The sequence below is a fragment of the Durio zibethinus genome, chromosome 23 (genome assembly GCF_047325235.1).
Source record: "Durio zibethinus cultivar Kanyao isolate XHJ-2024 chromosome 23, ASM4732523v1, whole genome shotgun sequence".
Classification (NCBI taxonomy): Eukaryota; Viridiplantae; Streptophyta; class Magnoliopsida; order Malvales; family Malvaceae; genus Durio; species Durio zibethinus.
Window position 1 is genome coordinate 886,779 of NC_143184.1, and position 22,858 is coordinate 909,636.

The following is a 22,858-nucleotide window of genomic DNA, read 5'->3' on the forward strand; positions in this document are numbered from 1 at the left end:
ACTCCGAAACGTTCTTGTTCTTTATCCCAATGTTCAAGCAGATCTCTCTCCCTTGCTTTCTATCGCAGCTCCTGTTCCATGATAACAGTGATCCAGTTATGGGGATTTTAATCCAATCGATTCAATGATTTCCAAATGTATTCTTTTAGTTAACCTTCTCAAGTAACATTAGAATACAAGCATGGCGATTAGTTCTTGAAAAAAATATGATACGTTACATAATAAAGAGTTGGATTTTCAAAATTTTCCCATCACTCAATTGCACACAACATCAGAGTAAAAAGCTATGGTTCTCCTTTGACAATTCTGTATGCTGAGTAATTCTATGTCAAAAACTTCGAACTGTTTTGAGCTGAAAAATGTCGAAGGTCCCACCTGAAGAGGAAAACATAATTTCCAATGAATCAAGTTAATCCAAATTGATTTAACGAAAAAAAGAGAAATGGGAAAAAGGGTAACCTAAGTCCATTGCAGTGTGGCAGAACAGAAAAATGGCATGGCAATAACATTATACTAAAATTAATGATAATAGTTTTCTCAACACAGTTTAGGCAGTAAGTGAAGTACATAAGAATTTGATTTACAGACAATCTTGTTCTTCTACTTATTTAACAGCAGGATTTAAGGCAAATATGAAAATTCAAATAGATGTTTCACCCATCATGACCCCTGACATATGAGCTGAAGGCCTATGCCCATGTCAAATAGGGGTGGAAAAGACCAAATAAGACATCGGTCGAAAGTCAAAGCTCTCAAAAAGGACCTCACTTTATTGAGCTTATTGAAAACTATGATCCTGACATAATACAAAAACCCATGTACCTGACTGCACAGTGAGAAAAGACTTAAATATGTTGTTTTTGTAAGTAACATGTTGGACAATTAGTTGCTGTTAATGTTCAGTTGATCAATAGCAAGAGGCATCATCTTGAATCTTGGTCAAAGTAATAGCTTAGGAAATTGTTTTCCTTTTCTATTCCACATCTAGAGAAGAGATTCATCTCTGTCCTGACCTAAGTGCAGAAGCATATTGAATGAATAATTTTGCTACCCGGGAGAAGTTATGGCAACATTAGAAACACAAAGAAAACCTGAAAACAAAAAATTATGCTAAAACTAACAGAAACAAGCCACAGGAATCACTAACCGGTGGTCCAAGTTCAGGGGGAATGATTATCCTTCTCTTCCCCCCAGGCCTCATATCCTGAATTCCTTCCTCAAATCCTGCATATGTACAGTAAATTGTTTATGTTTTGTAGGGGAGAGAACTTCCCATATCAGATGGCCATGAAGAAAGGAATGCCAGATTTATAATCTTCTCACCTGGAACCACTGCATTAGTTCCCAAGCGGATTCTGGCAGGAGAACCCTGTAAATAGGTGCTATCAATACGCCGGCCTGACTCATTATAACCAATGTAGTGAAAAGTGACCTGAAATTTTTTTCTAGTTAGGAGGAGGCATAAATCAATATAGCAGTAATATTGCTAATTCCAAATTTTCTTATACTATATAATGTAGCTGTAATAGCAAAACATGCTATAAGAGTAAGAATATCATATAAATTTCTCAATTTCATAGCTCAAGACTAAATGTTTTGGAAGTAAATGTCTGATTGTGATTTTATGCCTTTAAATAGGTTTGTTATTGTCTTTGAATTCATATATTGTCTTTGAATTCATACTGATAACATTTGCTGGCTACAAAAGATTCTCTGGTCAGCAAAATGAAGCCACTGTGGACTTAAACATGTTTTTGGAGGAATGTCAAAGCAAGAAGCTTTCTCTTAATGATACAAACTTACTACAAATGCAGCCAATCATGTTGAGGTTGGTACTAGTTCCATCAAATGGTAAAAATTAATTGTAATACCCCAGGGCTAATAATTTCCTTTCTGTATATTGACAAAAATGTCAAACATGTTTCACAAATTGCACTTGTTTTCCCAACATAACTTCTGTATTGTTTATACCAAAAAGGAAAGGAACAGATTGTTCAAAGTCAACAAAAGAAAAAACCTGTTGACCAGCCTTTGGGCAATCACCTTTACCAACTTCATAATCCCGGTATATAAGCCCTGAATCACTCTTTATGTAATCCTCTGAAGTCACAACCTTAACCTCAAAACCTGAATCAAATGTTTACTATTAGTGGTGGTTAGAGGAATTTATAGATGGTTTACAATGACTGACACTAATAGTCAGAAATCTCTTTTCTCCTGCCCTCCTTAGATCCCTCAAGAGAGAAAGAGAGAATGATAGATGACTAAAAAATCACAGATATGCAAATCAGAAAGAGTATTTGGATTCATAACAGGTAGAATACTTGTAGATGGTGTTCATCCTGGTAGATATTACAAGACAGTTTGACTTTCTATCATTGCAACACAAACCTTCTCTAATGAAATTTGGAAAGTCTTCAGGAGCATTGTTCTCTTTCTGTCTTCGTTTATTCTGTTCTAGCAAGCGTTTCTCATCATAGGGATTCTTACTCTTGGTCTTTCCGGAAGAAGACAAGGTTGGAGACAAGCCTGATGAGACCAAAATGAAAAGAAGAAACCTACGGCTCAAGTTTTTCTCCTGATGTGATACAAATCTGTTCCGTACTCTGGCCATAAACAAAATGCTGAAGGTGAGGACCTAAGCAATCTTTAAGACAAAGGAAAAAAAGAGATGATAACAACTGACTCACCCGTTATCTTTTAAGCTATGATTCAAGCAGCAAAATGCATTTTTCTTCCTTTGCGTGGAAAAAGTTCCTACCCTGGAACATGCTGAAATGTAATATGTCAAAAAATACGAAACTAGATATACTAATATTTTAATACGTATAAAATAGAACATATCTAAATTCATTGTTTGATTGAGAAAAGAAGTTCTTGAAAGATATAACAAGCATCTTAATCTAAGAGTTGTCAAAATCCAATGTAGGTAGTTCAAAGTTCAATCACAACTGAAGAGGTTCAAATAGGCACCACCAGAAACTAGTTGTATGCTACATAAATAAGAAATTCAAATCAATAAACGCAGTAATATTATGGTTAAGGACTGATAAATCACTTGTACGTATTCGGATTGTGAAAAGGTTAATCAAAATACGTTGGTTCTCCAAGCACCTTGGAATAGAGTGCCCAAAAAAAAAAAAATCCAATTTCAACAAAAGAATTCTAATGGAAGTTGCCCAACTAATTTCACTGTTAAAAATTTGCTTCTGAGACTACGGAGCTGTACCCAGGCACGTTGAATCGTTAAGTTATTATCAACAGCGGCATGGGTTTTCTTTCTAGAATCACTTCAGGGGCTAAGCATTTTCCACTTAACTCGCCAACCCAAGTTCTTCATATTCCATGCCATTAAAGGATAGAAAGAACTAAGAATTGAGGGGGAGATATTTAAAAGGGCAAATTAGAAACACCCAGAAACAGAAAGCAAAATCTGTTCGAAGAACAACGTGTACAATCGCATCTTTCACGGACATGGTTGAAAAGATCTGTAAATGTAAATGTTTGTCAGAGAAAAAGAAAAGGGACTTACAGAGAAATGATGGCTCAAACAGAAGAGGAGTTGAGAGAATCATTGGGATGGCTTCTTTTCCAGTCTGGAATAGCCGTTGGCCGTTCCTCTTTATCAGTCTTATGTTATCCTCGGTTGAGGGTAAAATGTCAAAATATCATATCACGCCCTTCCGTTTCTTAATATTTCTCCTTCATCCCAAAAGGTTTATTATTATGTTCGATTTAGTACGTTTTCTTGTTTTAGGCTTTTTCGAGGTGAAATGTGGATTTTTAATAGACATTTTGAGTTTGATTCTCAATGTTAAATCAATCAGCTGAGTTCGATTACATTTGAGCACATGTTCAATATTCTTCGTGATATTTGGAAAGACACAGGAAATTACCATAATGGTTCGCGTTAGCATTACATTTGCAATACTGTAAGAAAGCTGCAGCTCTTATCGATATTTGACTGGATTTGATGAGGAACATGGCAAACTGGTAACTGTGCATACACAAGCATGCATGTGCAGGGGAAGAAGCAGATCAACAAGTATTAAAACATCTTGAAGAAACCATGTACAAACTTGGAAATCTTTCCACATCTAAACGACTAAACTTGCAGTACAATTGAACCTTTTCATGAAGTACCATGCCTACCAATATACAAATGCTTCCTCAATCTCTATGCTTCTGGAAAGAAAGGAAAACTAAACTTGCTATCTATCTGTTCCACGACGTCTCAACTTGAGTTATACATGAATGATAATAAACTTCATTCTCTGTATAACCCAACCAAAAATGAAATAACACAAAAACACAACGCATTGGGAAAAAAAATTCAGATTAACAACTTGATTTAATATAAAAAATTCAATAAACCCGGATGCCAATACCAAGACTGCTCAACGGACCAGGCTTCCTAGATGTCTTCTGATCCACATGGCAACGAATCCATAAGCATGAAAGTCTGGCAATAGCTGCCTGACTAGCAAATTGAAACCTGTCAGCCAGGCTTCCCTCTCCGAAAATCTCTTTAGCGGGCAAACCTGCGTCAAAGCTAGCGTCATATCCATCAAGGTCTGACTCTGTTACAACAACTACAGAGCCATCATCAAAGGCTGCTGCATCCTGTTTTGCTGGGAGAATGAGGGTGGTTTTCTTTACTATCATGCAGCAAGGGTTTCTAGGGATTCCATTATTTTTCACCTTGTGAAGATAGTAGTCTTGAACAGCCTACATTAACAGATCTAGATAATATGAGCCTAGGAAGAACAAAAACATTCATACCACAAGTACCAAAAATTATCTGCCAATTCAATAAGCACCAAACAAGAGTTGAATAAACCCCATAGGGCATACCTGCTGCTGTTTAGGTGCCAGAAGTATCCTGGGTCTGATAGATCTGACATATTCATAGGCCGCATCAGGTGTCATATGCCTATGTTCCACCTGTTATAATTGAAAAAAAAAAAGATAAGATTAATTCATAAAGTAAGTCAGAGATAATTAATTTTAACTTTTTAATCAGTGCATACCAGGTAGCACAGAACAATGGTTGTGCTGCGTCCTCGACCAGCCTTGCAGTGAACATATGTGGTCTTTCCTAGAGATGCATTCTCTTCATAAAGAACCAAAAATAAGTAAATGTGTAACCAGAAAAGTTGCACTTGACAAACAATAAAAACAAATGCATACCACGTATGAAATCTACAGCAAGGCATATATCAGCAAATGATGGTGCAAAAAGATAGTCTGTTGTAGGAATCACCAAATGATCAATGTTGTGAGCCTACCGGGGAAAGAGAACAAAAAATAATGAATATTAGAGCTCATATCTATGACAGAAAATAATCGTTTCTTAGCATGAAGGTAACAGGCAGCAGTTCTAAAATTCTATTTCATTGAAAGAAACATTGGCCTTCTTAGCATGGGCATTGGAGATAAAAAAACATTCCATTCATTCTACTGTTCATATCATAGCTAAAACATGCACTGAGTACCTTGAAAGTAAAGATGAAAAGGTTCAGCTTAAAGGACTTCTGCTTCCACATCTGAAATTCCACTCACTAAAAGATTGCTCACTTTATGCAACTTTCAAGTCCAAGTAGGTACATTTTTAATAAAACCAGTATTACCTAAAGTTCAATGATTATTTATTTCAACAATTTATTCTATATCTACAGAATCAGTGTAGATGCTACCAACATAACATTAAAACAGCGAGAAGCATACTCACATCATACAGCGATGTTGGGACCAAAGTCTCGTATGGTTCGTTTAAGGTCACAACTCCAGAAACACCGAGATCCTTCAAAAGGGGAATATCAGCGGGGAAAGGCACAGCACCTAACAAAATAAACTGAATCCGAGGCAAAGTGAACTAAACAAGAGGATTTAACAGATAACCATAAAGCAATAAGAACAACAACATGCATTGCATCATCAGCAATATTAATAATCAAGCGAAATTCCATACTATATCTATGAGTGCTGGCAAACCAAACAACTAGGATTCCAGAAAAACTAAGCTGACATTCAAGCTTAGACAGTAAGATTATAAGGATATCAAAGCATGCCTTGTTAATAGACAATAAAATATCTAAATGCTGATGGGATTTAAATTAGAAAAAGAGATCATCAGATGAATTACCAAAAAAAACAGATTATTAATATAGAAATTCCTATTCCCTCCTCCCCTCCCTTGCCCAATAGTTACCATAATATTGCTTATTGCAACAACAAAATCACCTTTACAATTCATAGTTTTAAGGCATAATTCATTATATTAATATGTCAAAATCTAACATCAAAGGGAAAACATAGCAGTCAAAGACAATTGCACCAAAAAAGGCTAATAAGTTAGTGTTATACCTCATCAACTCTATCCCACCATCTAAACTCAGACTGAATCTTGTTCCTGACAACATTGTATAACAAAGTCGGATAAAAGAGAGCACGTGCTCCTGCTCCCACCAAAACCCTTTTTGCATCCCAAACAACAAGGCTCTCTCCACACGATTGAATCTGATCTTGATCTTGCTGTTCCCCTTCCTTCAGTTCCTCAATATACATCTCTTTTTTCTCTCAATTCACCAAAATACACAAATAAAAGGGAAAAAAATCACCCCTAAACCATTAAAACACACATAGCACAACACAAATTAACAGCGAAAATAGTACCCTTTAATCTTAATTACTCAGAACTGGAATCTGGGACAAGAATAACATGGAAATCAACGAAAAACAAGAACACCCATCAACTAAAACCTTAGACCCTTAAAGTTTACATAACACAACTCAAATTAACGGGGAAAAAAGTACCCTTTAATCTTAATTACCCAGAGCTGGAGTCTAGAACAAGAATAACATGGAAATCAACGAAAAACAAGAATACCCATCAACTAAAACAGATGAAGACTGCAATCAGACCTCGACACCAAATCTGACCATGAAAAGCTGAAAACATGTTTGACCTGAAACTATGCATGATCTATATGAAAATTATGAGAAAAGAAAGAAAAAAATGAAATGAAATTTTGGAGGGGATGTAAAGAAAAGATATATGCGCAGAGAATCCGAAATTGAAGGATTTAAAAGACAAAGCTTTAATTTTGGCCCTTTTCTTGCAGAGTCAGTTTCTCTTTCTTCTCGCTTTCCCTTTCTTCACCAAACTCTTGAAAACGAAGGTTAAATAGCGCTGCGTTATTTATAGTTGTAAAGTATAATTAATTTCTTTTATGTTATCAAATTTGTAATAAAGTGTAATTAATTTCGAATCTTTCCCTTGCTTTTTTTAAGTAATTGTTATTGTAATAAAATTAACTCTCAATCTTCAATTTGACTTTTTATTAATGCTAGTTGATATTTTTCCTTATAAAAATTAACCTAAATGTAGTTAAAAATTTTTAAAATATTTTAAGAAATAAAAAACTAATCTATTTAAAAAAATATAAATTTTAAATTAAAAACTTATTTAACTTCAATAAAAATATAAAAAATAACAATTTACTTCAATAGATTTAAATTAATATTATAAATGATACTTAAATTATAATCAAATATTTAATATAATATCTAAATTTTTAAAAATTTTAACGTAATAGTTAAATTATAATTTATTAATTAATGTAATATATATTTTTAATATAACTGACTTTAAATAATAGTACATAAAATTTAAATATCACATAATCTTTTAAATATTATATTATTTAAAAATTTTATAATTTAAATAATATATTAATTTTTTAAAAAATTTTAATACTATATTAAATCTTATATCATAATTTAAAAATTATTCATAATATTAACATTTTTTATTTTTATTATTTTGATTTTGAAAATAAAAAAATTTACTACAATAACATCACAAAATCGGTTAATAAAATGACATAAGAAAAATCATGTATAAATTTAATGTAATCATGTTTTGTATCTTAATCGTATAGATACGGTTAAGACACGATATTATTTGTATCATATTTGTGTCAAACAATAATGACACGTTTAATATACGATATTATTCATAATATAAAAATATTTTAATTTATTTTAATTTATTTAAAAAATAAATTAATAATCATATTTATCATATCATTTTAATGTTTAAATAAATTATAAATATTTACTTTTTAAATAATTTTTTATCTAAATACTAAATTAAATGATTTTTTTGGTTAGATAAATGAATTAGTCATATCTAATCGTATTATTTATATATAAACATGTTAATCAAGTCATATCGTATCGTATTATTTAAATAATTAATTATATCTAATCGTGTTATTTATATATAATCATGTTAATTGAGTCATATCGTGTTATGTTATGTTAATTGAGTATAAATTAATTTTAAATACATTAATTATTTTATGTTACGTGTAATATATATAATAAATGTATCATATTTATATTTAAATTATTTATATATTTATATCATATTTATATCATTATTATTTATATTATGTCTAAAATTATATCTGATAAGAAATATACGACGTGAGAATTGATATGATTAAGCTCGTTAACCAATAGTAAATGTCAGGATATTTGTAGTAATTTTTAATTTCGTAATAACTGGATCGGTGACAAAGTAGTTGACGTATATAGATATACTGTAGTGCACAAAAATACACACAACTTTTTTTTTCTTTTTCCTTCTAAGGGATATAAATGTGTCAGGCAAGTCAAATAATAATTGGTATATTATACTTAGTTTTTTTTTTTTTTTTTTATGTTCTGGACCAAACTTATTATTCAAGGATAATATAATGAATTTATTTATTTATTTATATTGTGGCGATAGTTGGTATGAATTTAGAACACATTATTGGTAAAACGAATATTAATATACAATGATGTTGATCGTCGGCTATTTGGAAAAAAGTCAGTAGAATAGTATCATCAAGCATGGCATGGACCTCAAACAGAATAATTATACTGTTTCACAGTTCACATATGAACTATGGTGTTCACAAATATATATATATATATATATATAAACTGTGGGGCAAAAATATTTTCAGAACTCGATGAGGCCAACAGATTTGTTCACGAGTTCTCGACAGAAGCTGGAGCCCTGAAAGTTGAAACGTTTCAAATAGATGAAAGATTCTGGTTAGGGTGATTGGTGGGTTATTCGGTTCGCCTCTCTTTCAGCTGAAGGATGATTTGGTGATGTCCTGCTTTTACCATGCATGCTTTTGCATACGTATGGAGATGCCTTTTACATTCACCAGTAGGAAGAATCTATTCATAACTGCCCCTATTGCTTCAATTCATAAAAAGATCTAGTCATTTAAACAAATGAAGATTTTCCGCGTGAGTGATTGTGATCTGTATCTAAATTCAACTCCGTTGAAAAGTTGACAAGATCGAATTCTGAATGAGATGCATATCTCAAAGCTAAGCACATAATTCTAATTTCTTAAGCACAAAATCACAGTTCTCTGGCATATTGATTGAGACATGTTTGTAACTATACATCTTCAATCTCACACCGATCCGTAAATCAAAGGAAATATCAAAAGGTTGATGAAGTAAAAGTCAATGATGTCCAGCTTTTGAATGAATTGTCCACAACAGGTTCTCACTATGCCAGGACTAAGGATGAAGAATCCTCAATTTCTGAAGAGGGATCTTTTGTTAGAAATTTACAGCTGTATACTGCAGCTATTTTCACCTGAAAAAGTTAACAGTGATGTTGAGTCCTCTCGTTGCATCAATCGATGTCTTTCTTTGGAGCCTAATCTGCTCTCTGGACTTGCTATGAACTCACCAGCCTTACTATCAACCTCGTACATATCACTTCCTGCTACACTGAAAGTACCAGACAGGGTTCTTCATCTGAGCTTACTTGGAAATCCTCGTTCTCTTTCCTAGTCTTCTCCAGACACTACAGCAGAATTCTCTGAACACTCTTGTTTTTCTCTGTTCTGTTTTTCAAAAGATGCTGGCTTTGGCATATTATAAGAGTCACCACCAAGATTCTGCCTATTGAACCCCAACAGAGAGATTATTATGTCCTTAATTTTTGGTTCACTTTCATGAGTTCCATCCGTGTAAGTCTTTTCGATTCCGATTGATTGATTGAAGAAAGGAGGACTTTGAAAGTTGAAACCAAGGGAAATAGTTGGGTTACAAAGAGATTGAAGTTTGGACAGAAAGAGAGCCGAATTCAAAAGTATGATCATTATTATTATTGTAATAATTGTCTTGATCGTTGAAGTAAATGACCAAACTGGCCTTCCGCAGGACGTTGCATCGTCGCTCCGCGATTTGTGGGAAAAATAAAAACGGTTACCCTTTGGAGTCAAAAGGCCTCAAACGACGCCGTTCATACGGACAAAAAATTTTCCGGCGAAATTTAGTTTGGCAGGTCTTGGACTAATGAGTGAATTGGCGATGATGGCAGGAGCAGAGAAATTTGTGGAAGCTGATAATGCAGAGGCTATAATAACAAGAATCGAGCACAAATCGAGGAAGATCGAGAGCTTACTTAAACAGTAAGAATTTCTAATCCAAATCAAAATGTCCCAATCTTTTATTTTTGAAAAAAGAAACCTTAATTAAGCAGGATTGATTTGTTCCTATCTCTGGAATAAACCCATTAAAGCTCTTAAAACTGCGCTCGAGGGCTCTCCTCCTATGACCCGAGACGAGCGATGCGAGGTTTCGAACAAAAATAGAAACTTTATTTTTCAATTTCTTTTTTATTTACTTATAAAAAGAATTAAATTTTTTTGGTTTTTGCATTTGGGCTTTGCAGTCTGCAAATTGGATAGTTGTGCATAGAACATTAATGGCTATCAAAGATGTTGAAGGAATGTTCTCTTCTTTGGATCCCGAGTACTATGATGTTCTTATGAAGTGAGTCTCTCTTCTTTTTTATCTTTTTTTTTTTTTCAGCTTTAAATGCATTTCTTATATATATATATATATATTTATATTTATATTTATATGTTTTATTCCCAATTATGCATATGATTTTTATGATCTCCGTCAAAAACATTAATGTCTATTCCCTCTTTCTGATTGCAAATGATATGAGTCCAATTTCCTACCCTTTACAGCTTTCTTAATATAGCTGAATTTTAATGCTGCTATGGTCTCAAACAAGGCTGTACTCAGCAGCAAAATACGATCAAACTACTAAGCAAACATAGAAACACATAGACCCTAAGCAGAACACATAGACTTATTCATAGGGTCTCTTGCGATGTTTTTAAACCAGGCTAAAAGAGATCGAATTATGTTTGTAATTGAGCAAAATAAAATCTGGTCTGATCTGCTTAATACTCCATGGAGTCTCTTGTTATGGTTTTACATTTTTACTATTTATACTGATTAGAAGTTTGATTGTAAACCATGTTACTCGGTTTATAAAGGATGTTGCGAATGACAGATTTGCTTTCTGACTGTTTAAAAGGATTTTTGGGTCCCTTCTTTCTGATAGAGTTTGGTTATTACTATCATTGTTTCTGACAATTGCTTTCATTACAGGCACATGCTCTGTAGTTGTGTATTTGATATTGCAAATGAATAACAAGCGAAGATTGTTGTGTTATTTCTAGGTACTTATATAGAGGATTGTCAACTGGAGATCGCCCAACATGTGATGCCTTAGGATCCATGAGAAGCTGACAGAGAGAGCTGGTTTGGGATGCATACGTCGTTCCCTTGCAGACACTGTGAATACAGTTTGACTCTAATTGACCTTTCTCTTTGAAAAATATGCATTCTAGAAAGGTTTGGCATTTTCCCTTGATTATTACACATGTATGTGAAATACATATTTTGTTTCTTGGCTGCAATTATCGTAATTCTTTTTGTCAAGTCCTGCTGTTACCTTGAAATGAAAGTAAAAATAGTGAGGTATTATCACTACAATTTTGAAGCCTAAACAAATTCAAATTGAAGAATGATTGGAGATGCCAGCGATAGTTTATAATAATTCTCATATATGGCATTTCAAGTTGGGGTAATCGGAGCTGTTTAATTATCGAATCATATTACCTGCTAATCAGCTGTTTTCCTCTCTCTGTTTACTGTATTTTTTCCCTTTTACCATAACAATCTTGTTACTTATTCATTCCTAGGAAGAAATTGTAAGAAAAGAGAGTTTGAGATACTAACAAAAGGCTTCAAGTTTATATGTCTATTACTGTTATATTCCAGGCATGAGCATATATATTGTTTTTATCTCGGTGTCCTGTTTCTTATTTTGTTTTTTACTCGGAAATATTTGTTTGTTTCTTGCTTGTTCGTGTTCACTATGGAAATCTTTTTAGCATGCTGGATGTCTTAAACATAGCTGAAACTCAACCAAAAAGGTATGTAGAACTTAATTGTAAAGCTTAATTTGAGGAGCTTTGGCAAAGGCAGTAGAGATAATAGAGTGAAGGTCTTATCTATGAATTAATTTTTATTTTTTTATAGGACTAATAATGATAAAAGTAGTTGCTCATTGTTGAAACTTACCGCATTATTGAGGACTTCGTTCCAAACGCAGTTATTAGCGCATTGAATGCTTTTCTTAAAGTTGTTTTCACCACAAAAACAGCTCCATTTAGGAACTTGAAAATAACTAAATGCAACGAATCCCCACAGGATCCTCGTGTTGTTTTTCAATCCTGAAAAGAGTAAAGAGGAATGAATTATAGCTATTGCCTATTGGAAGCTTCTGCTGCCAAACTGCTGTTACTCTCTTTTACTTTTGGGCTTAAAGCAGTACTTCTGAGATTATAATTTGTGGCTAAGAACTTCTAGCACGCCTATACATCCGTATACCTTGCTTCTTTAAGGGATTAGGCCCGTTCTAATTTACTCACTCTTTTATGAACCATTTAATGGACAATGTTCACTTAAATTCTCTGGTTTTGTTTCGACAATTAATTTGTTTATGTAAAAGAGGAAAGGAACTGAAAAAAATCAACTGTACAGTTTTGGTTTAGTGCTTTTCCTAGAAACTATTCAAGGGGTTGAATGACGTTAAAAATCATTTTAGGAATTTGTCAGATTTGCTGTGCGTCCTTTGAAGTTAACTGCCAAAATCCTGCAGTCCTTGTTGCAACGAATTCGACAAAATAGTAGACAAAAGTCGGAATCCGATCAAAGCTATTTGTACAACCATTCACAAGGAAAAAGCCACCAATAAGTTATAAAGGATAAACAAAACCATCTTCCCATATCTTTATTATTCCTTCATTAGAGTCTGTAGATGTTGTCCACCTCCTTTCATTTCTACTTCTCACTTCGCCCACAATCAGATCACAACAATATAACCGAAAGGGATTCAGATTCTTCTGTTATATTTCCTTATCTCCTGCTTTATCTAGTCCAACAGGAAACAAGGCTTGAAAAAAATAGTAATGGTATCCCGCCAAAAATATTCTCCCATTTGAGAACATAACTATCCTAATTATGATCTAGATGCAGGGGCATTGAAGGGTCGATGACTAATTGGCAGTGCTGCCCAGGGACTAACAGGCACTGGACGTTGATGGCTGGAACTCATCTGGTGACGGTTTGGAACTGCTGAAGTGGGGGTGGAGGAAGCAGCTGCGGCAGAGGACGATGATGAAGAAACCGACGCACGTTCACAGGAAGGACACATGGTGAGAGTTGTGGGAGGATTCATGTGCAGGTAGAGCTGTGGGGAGAGTTTTAATGCTCTAAGTTCTTGCACTTCCTTCTGCAGCCTCCTGTTCTCCTCTCTTAGATTCTCGCAACATCTCTTTAGATACTCACAGTCAACTTCCGTCTGCTTAAACTTTGTCCTGCACCAATTCAATTCCATGCATTGAGATTTTATTCGGATTTTTTTTTATGTTACAAGCTCCCATAGACATCCATTACTGCTAAATAACCAGAAAATGTAACGCTAGACAACAAGAATTACTTGGCAAATCTTTTTGACATTTTCTTTGCTTAAACTCTAGAATTGCAGTATCTTTTTTCGTTCATTTAATTAGCAACTGAACAAAATCTTCACCTGCTGGAGCTGCTCTAAACCCAAGCACCTAGTGAATCTAAAGATTTGACATCAGGTCATTAGGCTGACACTTTTTTTTCTTTCATCTAAAATCCAAATCCAATCCAATGAGATGCACCCTTGGAAAATGTCAAAAAAACAGAAGTCTTAAAGATGCTCATTAATCACTTCCCCTCAAAAACCAATAGATGAGTTAAAATATGAAGCTTTGACAGCAACCGCAGAATCCCTTGAAATCTTCTCTAGCAGAAAGCGACAACTCTATCCTTCTCAAGACATTAATAAGGGTGTTTAAAACTTGAAAATGCTTGATCGCCCTTTCATCGAGTCCCAAAAATACCCTTAACAAACTTTAAAAGTATCTCACCTTGCCCTTCTGTTCTGGAACCAAACTTCCACTTGCCTAGGCCTCAGATTCAATTGCTTTGCCAATGCCAACTTTTGCTTCTGTACATAACACAAGACCAACATTACCCTTAAACCGCAAATTCTGAAACTACTCTTTCAAAAGATGTCAATGACTGAAATGCCACTAACCGTATTAAGAGTGCTATGTTCCTTGAAGTTTTCTTCAAGCACCAACGACTGTTCCTTTGAAAGCCTAAGCTTCTTCTTTGAGGCATCGCCAGCAGCACCATCTTCGTCATCACAAGCTAAAGAGCAAGACGCTCTCTCAGCCTCAGTTTCATCACTCACAGGGTCTCTCTCATTTCTCTTTCCACTTATGCTAGAAACGGTGCTGTTGGGCGACGACAACCCACCTTCCTCCTCGCAATCAACCATTGCTGGTGCCTGGTTCACATCAATTCCTCCAAGAAATGATCTTGCATCCAAGTGTCGATCTGCATGCACGTTATGAATCACAAAACTCATTTCATCAACCTGATAAGTTAGCTTTATCTAAATGGCAGCTTCGTAATTACAATAAAACAAATGGCTATTTGTGAATATTGTGTTGCTTACGAACTGTGACACGACAAAATCAATAGGCAATGTAACGCTGACCGGTTCTTTTAGCCTTCTTTATTTACAGTTTACCAAATATTGAAAATTTAAGATTATTTTAACTCTAAAAAGGACAGAAATCACCGCGGTAAATGTATGTGATGTGCAAGACAAAAATTGAAAGAAATGATAAAACATCAGATCTGAATGTAAAATAGTACTGATTTTCTTCTAGATTTAAGACTTCATGTTACTAAAAAATAGGAAAAGTATAAAAGGTTAGTCATAAAAACAGGAGTGAAATACGACAACCCCGTATGCTGTTGCAGGTAATGAGAACTACACAAATTTCGCGATTACAAAATCACCCTAGATTAACACATTTTATTCTTCAAATTAAACCATTTTTTTATTCCAAAAGAAATCAAGAAACAAAGGTGTCAAAGGATAAAAACATACCAGAAGACTGAAACAGCTCATTCCAACTGTTCTTCTGCTGAACATTTTGCATGCGGGTTGAAGCTAAAGGTGTGAGATTTAACTTCAAAGAAGGCTGATTTTGAGCACATCCCAAGCTCAAACTCAACCCCAAACCATCATCTTTATCACCCATCTCCTATTCTTTGTTTTTCTCTCTCTTGTCCTTTAAAACCAACAAAACACTCACTTTTCCAAAGTAAAACCAAACAAAGTTCTCAAACTTTCACCCTCTCCTTTCTGGGTTTTCTCCCGTGTGTTTGGATTCTGAGAATAACAAAACAGTAGAAAATAGGGGTAGAAAAAGGCTGGGAGCCGGAGGTGTCTAACAGCCTTTTGCTTTTGGTTCAGCAGAACAGTGAAAGGATGGGACTATATATAGAGAATATAAACAAAGACAGATGGGTATAGATTCAATCATGACTTATGTCAGTGACCATTCTGTCTCAATCATGATTGTAAGGCTTTTTCCTTGGCTTAGCTTGCAATTGCATGAATTAACTCAACTCTAGTTTAATTCCTTTTTAACCATGATTCAGTTTTAACCGTGGGTTTAGACAGTAAGTACATCACTTTTAAGTCGTAAGTAATAACTGAGATCCCAATTAATGTCAAGTCCTTTTAACCGCGGTTAGGTCTTGTCTGGGGAGGGATTTTTTTTCTTTTTGTATTATTAACTTTGATTAAAAAGCGGCTTTTTCGCTTGACCGTTGAAAAATGGAACATCAAAAGCTGCTGCAACCCCCACACTCTGCAGCCACGCGCTTGAAAATCATCGAATCATGATGGAAACACTGTCAGCAATCTCTTATCCTCCCCTCCAGGTGGGGCCCATAAGATGTTCATCGTTGGGTCCCATGCGTGGTTTTTTGACAGAACATTAAATCACGAGGCAAATGAATTGCGGGCCCGCAGATTGTCTGAAGGCGCGTGTGCTAATTTGGCACTGCGCTGAATGTGATTATAGAAGGGGATTTGGTTTGTGTTGAAGGATAGGTTACAGAGTTGGGAGTTACCTTCCATGGAAACCATGCAATACAAATGCCGTTCACACAAACTCAAATCATTAATATCCCATTAATATACTTAAAATTTTGCTTTTGTTTGAATGAGTTATGAGTCCAAAACTCATAACTAATGCATTCAAATTATGTTAATTAAAGATAATAAATTAATGTTACATTAGCTTCTATGTTTTAATTAATATTAGTATTAATATAATTTTAATTTTTTATTATTATTATCACCATTATATCCTTACATCAAATCGTTCATTGGGTCCTCTCAAATAGTAAAAAAAAAAAAAAACAGATAATTGCATAAAACTTTACTTGAGTAATTCTAATTAATCTACCAACTAGTGTGATTACCAACTCAATTGAATGGCCAAGATGGGTATAATTCATTGAATAAAAGGGAAATGCAATAGTATACTGTTATGTGCTCTAGATTATTGTTAACATTTTGCACAACAAATACATGCCAAATTCAAGAGTATATTAACAATGCTAAAATAAATAAGGTAATTTCTAAAAATAAGTTTATAATTACATGTTTCTGTCAAGGACAGAAACCGAACCTTTTCTCGTATATATAAAAGATTCTCTAATGATATCACAAATTATAAGATAATATAATTCTTTATATATTGTATTACGGTAACTAACTAAGTGGCAACACTAAAGCTGCTCCTGGGGAGATTAGAGCCATAGGAAGCTGCCTCGATCGTGTTCACATATGTGAAACTACATTCTTTGGTGAGGTCTAATTAATAGGGACCAACTGACCAAAGTAATCATGATATGATGAGGTCCTTCGTCCTTGAGAGTTGGGACCTTTTGCCCAACTGGGAGGCCCATTCGAAAGATACAAGTGCTTGAGGGTTGATGCGGCTCGAATTTCGATTATAATTTCGAAATATCGGATGCCTGGTCAATATTTAGTTATTTATTAAAAAAAAAAGTTAACATGGATTTTTTTTTAAATAAAAACTCCAAGAAATTTATTAAAAGGCAATTAACAACTTTGCCAGGTTGAAGGTAGAAGTTCTAGGTGGTTATCCACACTATTAAATAACCTTTTTGAAAAGATATATTGTTTATAACTGAGACAACTAAAAGCATATATAATTGTAATAAACACAATAAAATCTCTCAAACCAGAAAGTTTGTCAAATGCCACAATTCAATTCAAAAATTAAAAAAGTGTGAGACTCTTATACCCAGATTTTTTTTTTTTATAAGAGAAATTATCCCTGTTAAATAGGAAAATATGTGTAGAGATAGAAGAAAAAAAATTAATCAACAATATGCCTGAAATACACATTTTGAAGTAAAAAATTTTCATGCTTCGCTCTTGTGTATATAAATAAGGATTCATTTATATTAATGTAAGAGTTATAAATTTATATTAATTATAATTAATATATAATTCTTACTATAAAGTAAGTGAATCCTCCTTATAAATGTGTGGCAAAATTAATTTTTATTATTTTTATTATTATTATCAAGTTAAAGGTTGGTCTTCCAGTCTATATTAATATACATGCATGTAAATGTTACCCAGAGTCGTACCAACCAAATCTTGTAAAAATCTTCCAAGTCTGACATGTAATCACATCTCATGCATGGTTAATTCCTTTTTGAATCTGGTCGACAACAGGATCCCTCCAACAAGCAATTGAGATAAGCTTATGATATTAGCACTAAACTTCATCATGCTTGCTTCTGCTTCAATCAAATCTAAGGAAAGAAAATATGTAAGTACTACGGATACATAATCATAACGACCGCTTATATTTATCCTTAATGATTTATATGTTGATTTCTATCTTTGTACTTTCTTATAAAAATTTAAATTTTGCTTTTTTTTATAAAAAAATAATAATATAAGCATAAAAAATTACAAATAATCATAAAATGATTATGATTCAAATTTTAACGATCATAATTATAAATATTAAAATTTAAATATAAATTTATTAAATGTTAATTTTAAGAGTCAATTACGTCTAATTTTATTTTCATGCAGTGCAGTAAGTTTTCAAGACTCGAATACTAGTATGAAATTTTGGTTGTGTTTTTAGCATCGGCTTGGCTTGCGCCTAGGGTGAGCTTTGAGTGAATTAGAGAAAGTTGAAAATTGGGAACTTAAATATGTGGGGCTGAACTGAGAAAAGAGTGAAGGGCACGTGGGAGAGATGCATGAATTCACGTGCACAATCTTGTGTATACTTTGCCACGTGTCAGCATATGGTCCCATGATAGCACTCGTGCGTGTCACTTTGCCTCTCCACAACCAGACACCCACTCGTCTACAATCATTGGATACTTTCTCTTCTTTCCGGGATTTCATGCTTTCCCAAGTCAGCTTCCAATTTTCACGCGCCAACTAATCTACCCCTATATCTTTCACGCGCCATGCCGTTCTCAACTTGTATGCAGCGGAGAAAATTTAGGTAAATTTACTAAAAGTTTTCACATAAATTTTACCTTAAATAAGTCTGAATTAAAATTTGATTACAAATTATATTTTTAATAATTATTTTGAGATATTAATAAATTTTTTTTAATTTATCAATTTATAAGTTTTGATTTTTAAAATAAACTTTTCTATAATCATTTTTAATAAAAATTTCATAAAAAAATTGTTATCTAAATTTTGTAACGACAAATGACTCCTAATCAATTAGAATAAAAGTTGATAATTTTTTTTTAAGTATGATAAATAATATTTCATTATTTGAATTTAATTCTTATGACTATCTCAATTAAAGATGCATTTTTTATATCGTAAAATTATGATTTTACTTTTAAAATATTTTTACAAATATTGAATCCTCGTTTATAATAAAAAAAAAATAAAAGTTTTCTCTCTTTTATTGGTTGCATTAACCTTGCAACTTTTGTAAGTAAATTTTGATAATCCTGTGATAAAAAAGCGCTTGGCATGTTTTAGAAATAATAAATAAAACTTTAGACTGTGGATACTATCGCATTAACCATGAAACAATGATATCTTTTATAGACATTTGGTTATAATTAACATGATTGATGAAGTGAGCTCAATTTGTGGGGCTTGCAATTTGGCATAATGATTTGAGGAAGAGGGAGACTGTCGGTTAAATTATTAAGTTAGCCTCACGTGTGCTTAGGATCTCAACAAGCTGTCCCACGTGCTGTGGATTCCACCACCAGCCCACTGTTCCCCACCATGCACCGTCTCCGGCTCGTACGAAATGGCTCTCCCACATGATTTGGTCCAAAATCCAAACCCCTTTTTTTGGCAAACAAGTGATGAACAAGGCCCTTTCGTCCTGGATTCACGATCAAAATAAAATCATTAACATTTGTATCATTAGAATAATTAAATAAAGAAAGCTGTTCAAAAGCTTATGCTTTTATTTTACTTACATGGCTCCATATTTCCTTGTTGTCTGTGTTACTCAAACTTTACTGGCCTAGGTTGTTCTTGCTGACTCCATATTATCAAGGATCATTTGTTAGCATCAGAATCAAAATCAGAATCGTGTAACTTCAACTCTCTGGCAAGGGCCATAGCAATTATGATGTTTTGTAAACAGGAGCGCGTTAGCAATGATAACACCATCGATGAAGACCTTAACTTATGCTTATCTTTTTTAACTGTTGCTCTTATCATTATATCATCATCATGGATTTTTATTACTTTAACGTCGGGTCGACCAAGTGATGTGTTCTCTCTGTGGTTTAATTATTTTTTAGGTGGCTTAAAAAAGATGGATGTACCAGCTCGTGCTTCTTCAGCATAGCCAACAGTATGATTACCTAGCTAACCCAGCCAGAAAGGGAGGAAACTGGATTAACCTTACAATATCACTGTTTAGTCGTAGATTTTTCTCCAAAATAAAAAGGCATTTGAAAAAGAAGAGAGTTCACGTGCAAAGACCAGTGGTGCCTGCCACGTGTGAAGGTGCTTTATGTGGGGTTTGACACGTGGACCTATCGACGACTGTCATCTCATCTTGTTTCACTCCGACGGGACACATTAATCATTGGATACCCCTGCGCTCCATTAACCCTCCAAATTACCGTACAACCCTTTTCGTTCTATTCTTAACTCTATCTTATAAGCAAATTTAATGGAAGGGTCCCTTTGCTCATCCGCTCCGACCACCCCACCGTGCAGCCGATCGCCAACTCCAAAAACACACCACCATATATTGCTGTCCTCCATGTGACAAGTGTGTACCTTTATCATTTTTCATTGCCTTACTCTGTTAATTGATACTTTAACTCCAACTTGCTAACCTTTCGTTTTCTTAATACTAAGTAAGTTTTATACAGTATATAGTAATTTTTTGCCTTTCTGTTCTTTCTTTCTTAGAAATAACAATCATGATGTTTTAGTAAGTTATAATAATACCAAACTCTCCATTAAACGTTTGCATTTTAGAAGTTGAAGTTTTGCATAATTGCTATGATGAATGAAATTTCATAGGAAAAGATTGACATAGGAAATTTTGTTAACGTCGGAAAAATTGGATAAGTGATTTTGGGGCTTGTTAGCGTCGGAATTTTTTTTCTTCAAGGCCTATCTTGGCATTTCATCATGGGCTTTAACTGAATGAATCTTTTACTTTCGCTGGGCTTCTTTGATTAGAAAGGCTACCCGTGTCTCTGCAAGGAGAAACAAAGCCACCGAATATAATGACTCGCAGTCTCAGCTACAAGGCCCGAAGGTGGTGCAACACTGAGATGATGGTAGCCTTGAACCGTTAATGATCTAAAAGATATTTCCTTGCAGCTTCATTACATATGCAAACCGAGAGAATACATCAATGTTAGCTTTGTAAAGAACCAGGAGACCTGAGGATATGAGTTTAGACATGTGAGACAAGTCAACCAATCTAAAAACTTCTACACAATAAGATTCAATTATCAAGGAGACAATGTTAAAAAAAAATCTGCGATGTACACAAGCAGAGTTTTACAAGATTATCATGTCAGATATCGTTTCTGCGTTAAATATGTTTCCAACCAAATGGCAAGATGGAAAGAAAAATATAGCAGGAAGAAATTACCCCCGGTTGTTAAGTACCAGCTTGTTGTATAATATAAGAATATATGCGCTCATCAACCCTTTACTTTGTTATGGCAACCTAAGAAACATCCATAATTGAAACAAGAGGAAAAATAAGAACCTTGAAAAAGACTATAATAAAGAACCCAGTTGGCGGCAAACTTTTTGTTTCTCCTAAAACTGTTACTAGCTGTTTTTATTCTGATCCTTGAAATATTGGAGCCACATCTGCTGATCAATCCACCTCCGAAACCACCATGTTGAAAGTACACAATCAGCTGCAAGAGTGGTTGTCCTAAAGATAATGTGGTTATAAGAAAAATTGTTAAAAAAAACTTGATAGTCACAGAATGTAGCAATTGAAAGCTAAAAATAACTTTAATGTGAAAAATATTGAATAACCTGAAGTTGGGTCCACATATGGCTGAGGCAGAGCTGGTCGAAGCAAGTTATAATTATAGGCTGGACTAATAGAAATCACTTGCCGTGGTGGGTTTTCCCTAAGCATTGATCCAACGTTGAAGTTATACATATTATATTACGTGGTGGAGAAAAGGTCTTGTGGGGATTGAGGCTGGGATCGGACTGGCAGTGGAGGAGGAGGTGGTGGAGGTTGTGCCTCGTTGGGCCATCGCTGGCGGTTGGGCATAACCAGAGAAAAAAAAAAAAAAAGGGAGAAAGAAACGAATCCGCTAAGAAACTCGGAAGCCAAGGGCTTTATTGTTTCAAAGTGTGGATTTACCTTTATAGCCTTGTTAGAGGGCATTTCTAACTCAATTCGATCACGAGCCACACGACTCACTGGTCACAACCAATCAAATCCACGAGGCTGAGCCAATTTTACCTTTTTTTTAAGAAAATTAAGTTAGCCTTTTTATTGACAGAAAAAAATAAGTTTTACTTATAAATTATAGTATATATGCCTGTATATAAGTATGAAAAATATATAGGAAGAGATCAACGAATTTTATAATTTTTAAAATTCGATCTTTTAAAAAAAAATTATGTACACATGAAAAAATAAAAAAAGATTTAGCTTCATATAAGCTAAGAAAGTCAAGTTGAGTCCGCAGATAAGCATAAAGTTGTACATACATAATAATAAATCATGCTTGTATTTCTTTCTGGATAACGACTTTTAACAGGCGTTTTAAAGACAAGACCTTCCCAATTTTAATTTGCATGACATTTTTTTTATTTTTATTTTATTATATATTTAATTGAAAAAAATTATACATTTAAATTTTTTAAATTTATGATTTCAAATATTAATTTAAATAATATATCAATTAATCTAAAAATTAATTGATAATTTATATGAAATTCTTGTTTGAGTATAGATATGATAACAACGATTTGGGATATTTTGGATCCTCCCAACTAATACCT

At 33.8% G+C, this 22,858-nt stretch overlaps 4 protein-coding genes and 1 pseudogene across 7 annotated transcripts; 1 reads left to right on the forward strand and 4 right to left on the reverse strand.

Annotated features, from left to right (window-relative positions):
* Positions 1 to 120: 120 nt before the first annotated feature.
* LOC111313744 (FKBP-like peptidyl-prolyl cis-trans isomerase family protein) lies at positions 121 to 4,013 on the reverse strand. Of its 2 annotated transcripts, none has more exons than XM_022914467.2 (7): positions 3,897 to 4,013; positions 2,691 to 2,772; positions 2,392 to 2,606; positions 2,018 to 2,127; positions 1,324 to 1,432; positions 1,148 to 1,224; positions 121 to 375 (listed from the first exon to the last, which is right to left on the reverse strand). In XM_022914467.2, the coding sequence occupies exons 1-7, from the start codon at positions 4,003 to 4,005 to the stop codon at positions 256 to 258; spliced, it is 822 nt and encodes a 273-aa protein (XP_022770202.2). In that variant the 5' UTR covers positions 4,006 to 4,013; the 3' UTR covers positions 121 to 255. The 2 variants fall into 2 exon arrangements, with proteins under 2 accessions (XP_022770202.2, XP_022770203.1); XM_022914468.2 differs by lacking the exon at positions 3,897 to 4,013 and adding an exon at positions 3,533 to 3,809.
* A 59-nt stretch (positions 4,014 to 4,072) lies between these two features.
* On the reverse strand, positions 4,073 to 7,171 carry LOC111313743 (phosphatidylglycerophosphate phosphatase PTPMT2-like). Of its 2 annotated transcripts, none has more exons than XM_022914466.2 (6): positions 6,367 to 7,171; positions 5,732 to 5,803; positions 5,191 to 5,284; positions 5,031 to 5,113; positions 4,855 to 4,944; positions 4,073 to 4,728 (listed from the first exon to the last, which is right to left on the reverse strand). In XM_022914466.2, exons 1-6 carry the CDS (start codon positions 6,565 to 6,567, stop codon positions 4,366 to 4,368), a joined length of 903 nt encoding a protein of 300 aa, XP_022770201.2. In that variant the 5' UTR covers positions 6,568 to 7,171; the 3' UTR covers positions 4,073 to 4,365. The 2 variants fall into 2 exon arrangements, with proteins under 2 accessions (XP_022770201.2, XP_022770200.2); XM_022914465.2 differs by having other exon boundaries at positions 5,732 to 5,854.
* Positions 7,172 to 10,225: 3,054 nt separating this feature from the next.
* Positions 10,226 to 11,699, forward strand: LOC111313663 (actin-related protein 2/3 complex subunit 5A-like; annotated as a pseudogene). The gene is made up of 4 exons (XR_016332759.1): positions 10,226 to 10,328; positions 10,571 to 10,665; positions 10,763 to 10,863; positions 11,568 to 11,699. The product of XR_016332759.1 is annotated as an actin-related protein 2/3 complex subunit 5A-like (transcript).
* LOC111313745 (homeobox-leucine zipper protein HAT3-like) lies at positions 11,574 to 15,840 on the reverse strand. The gene is made up of 4 exons (XM_022914469.2): positions 15,392 to 15,840; positions 14,525 to 14,829; positions 14,355 to 14,434; positions 11,574 to 13,772 (listed from the first exon to the last, which is right to left on the reverse strand). Exons 1-4 carry the CDS (start codon positions 15,543 to 15,545, stop codon positions 13,415 to 13,417), a joined length of 897 nt encoding a protein of 298 aa, XP_022770204.2. The 5' UTR covers positions 15,546 to 15,840; the 3' UTR covers positions 11,574 to 13,414.
* Positions 15,841 to 20,824: 4,984 nt separating this feature from the next.
* On the reverse strand, positions 20,825 to 22,348 carry LOC149512058 (uncharacterized). Its single transcript, XM_089752866.1, has 3 exons — positions 21,872 to 22,348; positions 21,591 to 21,764; positions 20,825 to 21,255 (listed from the first exon to the last, which is right to left on the reverse strand). The coding sequence occupies exons 1-3, from the start codon at positions 21,999 to 22,001 to the stop codon at positions 21,173 to 21,175; spliced, it is 387 nt and encodes a 128-aa protein (XP_089608992.1). The 5' UTR covers positions 22,002 to 22,348; the 3' UTR covers positions 20,825 to 21,172.
* Positions 22,349 to 22,858: the final 510 nt, after the last annotated feature.

Excerpts from the sequence above, each read along its gene's own strand:
- LOC111313745 (XM_022914469.2), bottom strand. The coding sequence starts at position 15,545 with ATGGGTGATAAAGATGATGGTTTGGGGTTGAGTTTGAGCTTGGGATGT. Across the intron at positions 14,435-14,524 it reads AACATAGCACTCTTAATACG|AAGCAAAAGTTGGCATTGGC; the intron begins GTTAGTGGCATT and ends TGTTATGTACAG. Across the intron at positions 13,773-14,354 it reads TTCCAGAACAGAAGGGCAAG|GACAAAGTTTAAGCAGACGG; the intron begins GTGAGATACTTT and ends GAATTGGTGCAG.
- LOC111313743 (XM_022914465.2), bottom strand. The coding sequence starts at position 6,567 with ATGTATATTGAGGAACTGAAGGAAGGGGAACAGCAAGATCAAGATCAG. Across the intron at positions 5,285-5,731 it reads TCCCAACATCGCTGTATGAT|GCTCACAACATTGATCATTT; the intron begins GTGAGTATGCTT and ends TTTCCCCGGTAG. Across the intron at positions 4,729-4,854 it reads TGGCACCTAAACAGCAGCAG|GCTGTTCAAGACTACTATCT; the intron begins GTATGCCCTATG and ends CTGTTAATGTAG.
- LOC149512058 (XM_089752866.1), bottom strand. The coding sequence starts at position 22,001 with ATGTATAACTTCAACGTTGGATCAATGCTTAGGGAAAACCCACCACGG. Across the intron at positions 21,765-21,871 it reads ATATGTGGACCCAACTTCAG|GACAACCACTCTTGCAGCTG; the intron begins GTTATTCAATAT and ends CATTATCTTTAG. Across the intron at positions 21,256-21,590 it reads TTATTATAGTCTTTTTCAAG|GTCTCCTGGTTCTTTACAAA; the intron begins GTTCTTATTTTT and ends TCATATCCTCAG.
- LOC111313744 (XM_022914467.2), bottom strand. The coding sequence starts at position 4,005 with ATGCACAGTTACCAGTTTGCCATGTTCCTCATCAAATCCAGTCAAATA. Across the intron at positions 1,225-1,323 it reads AACTAATGCAGTGGTTCCAG|GATTTGAGGAAGGAATTCAG; the intron begins GTGAGAAGATTA and ends GTACATATGCAG. Across the intron at positions 376-1,147 it reads CCCCTGAACTTGGACCACCG|GTGGGACCTTCGACATTTTT; the intron begins GTTAGTGATTCC and ends TTTCCTCTTCAG.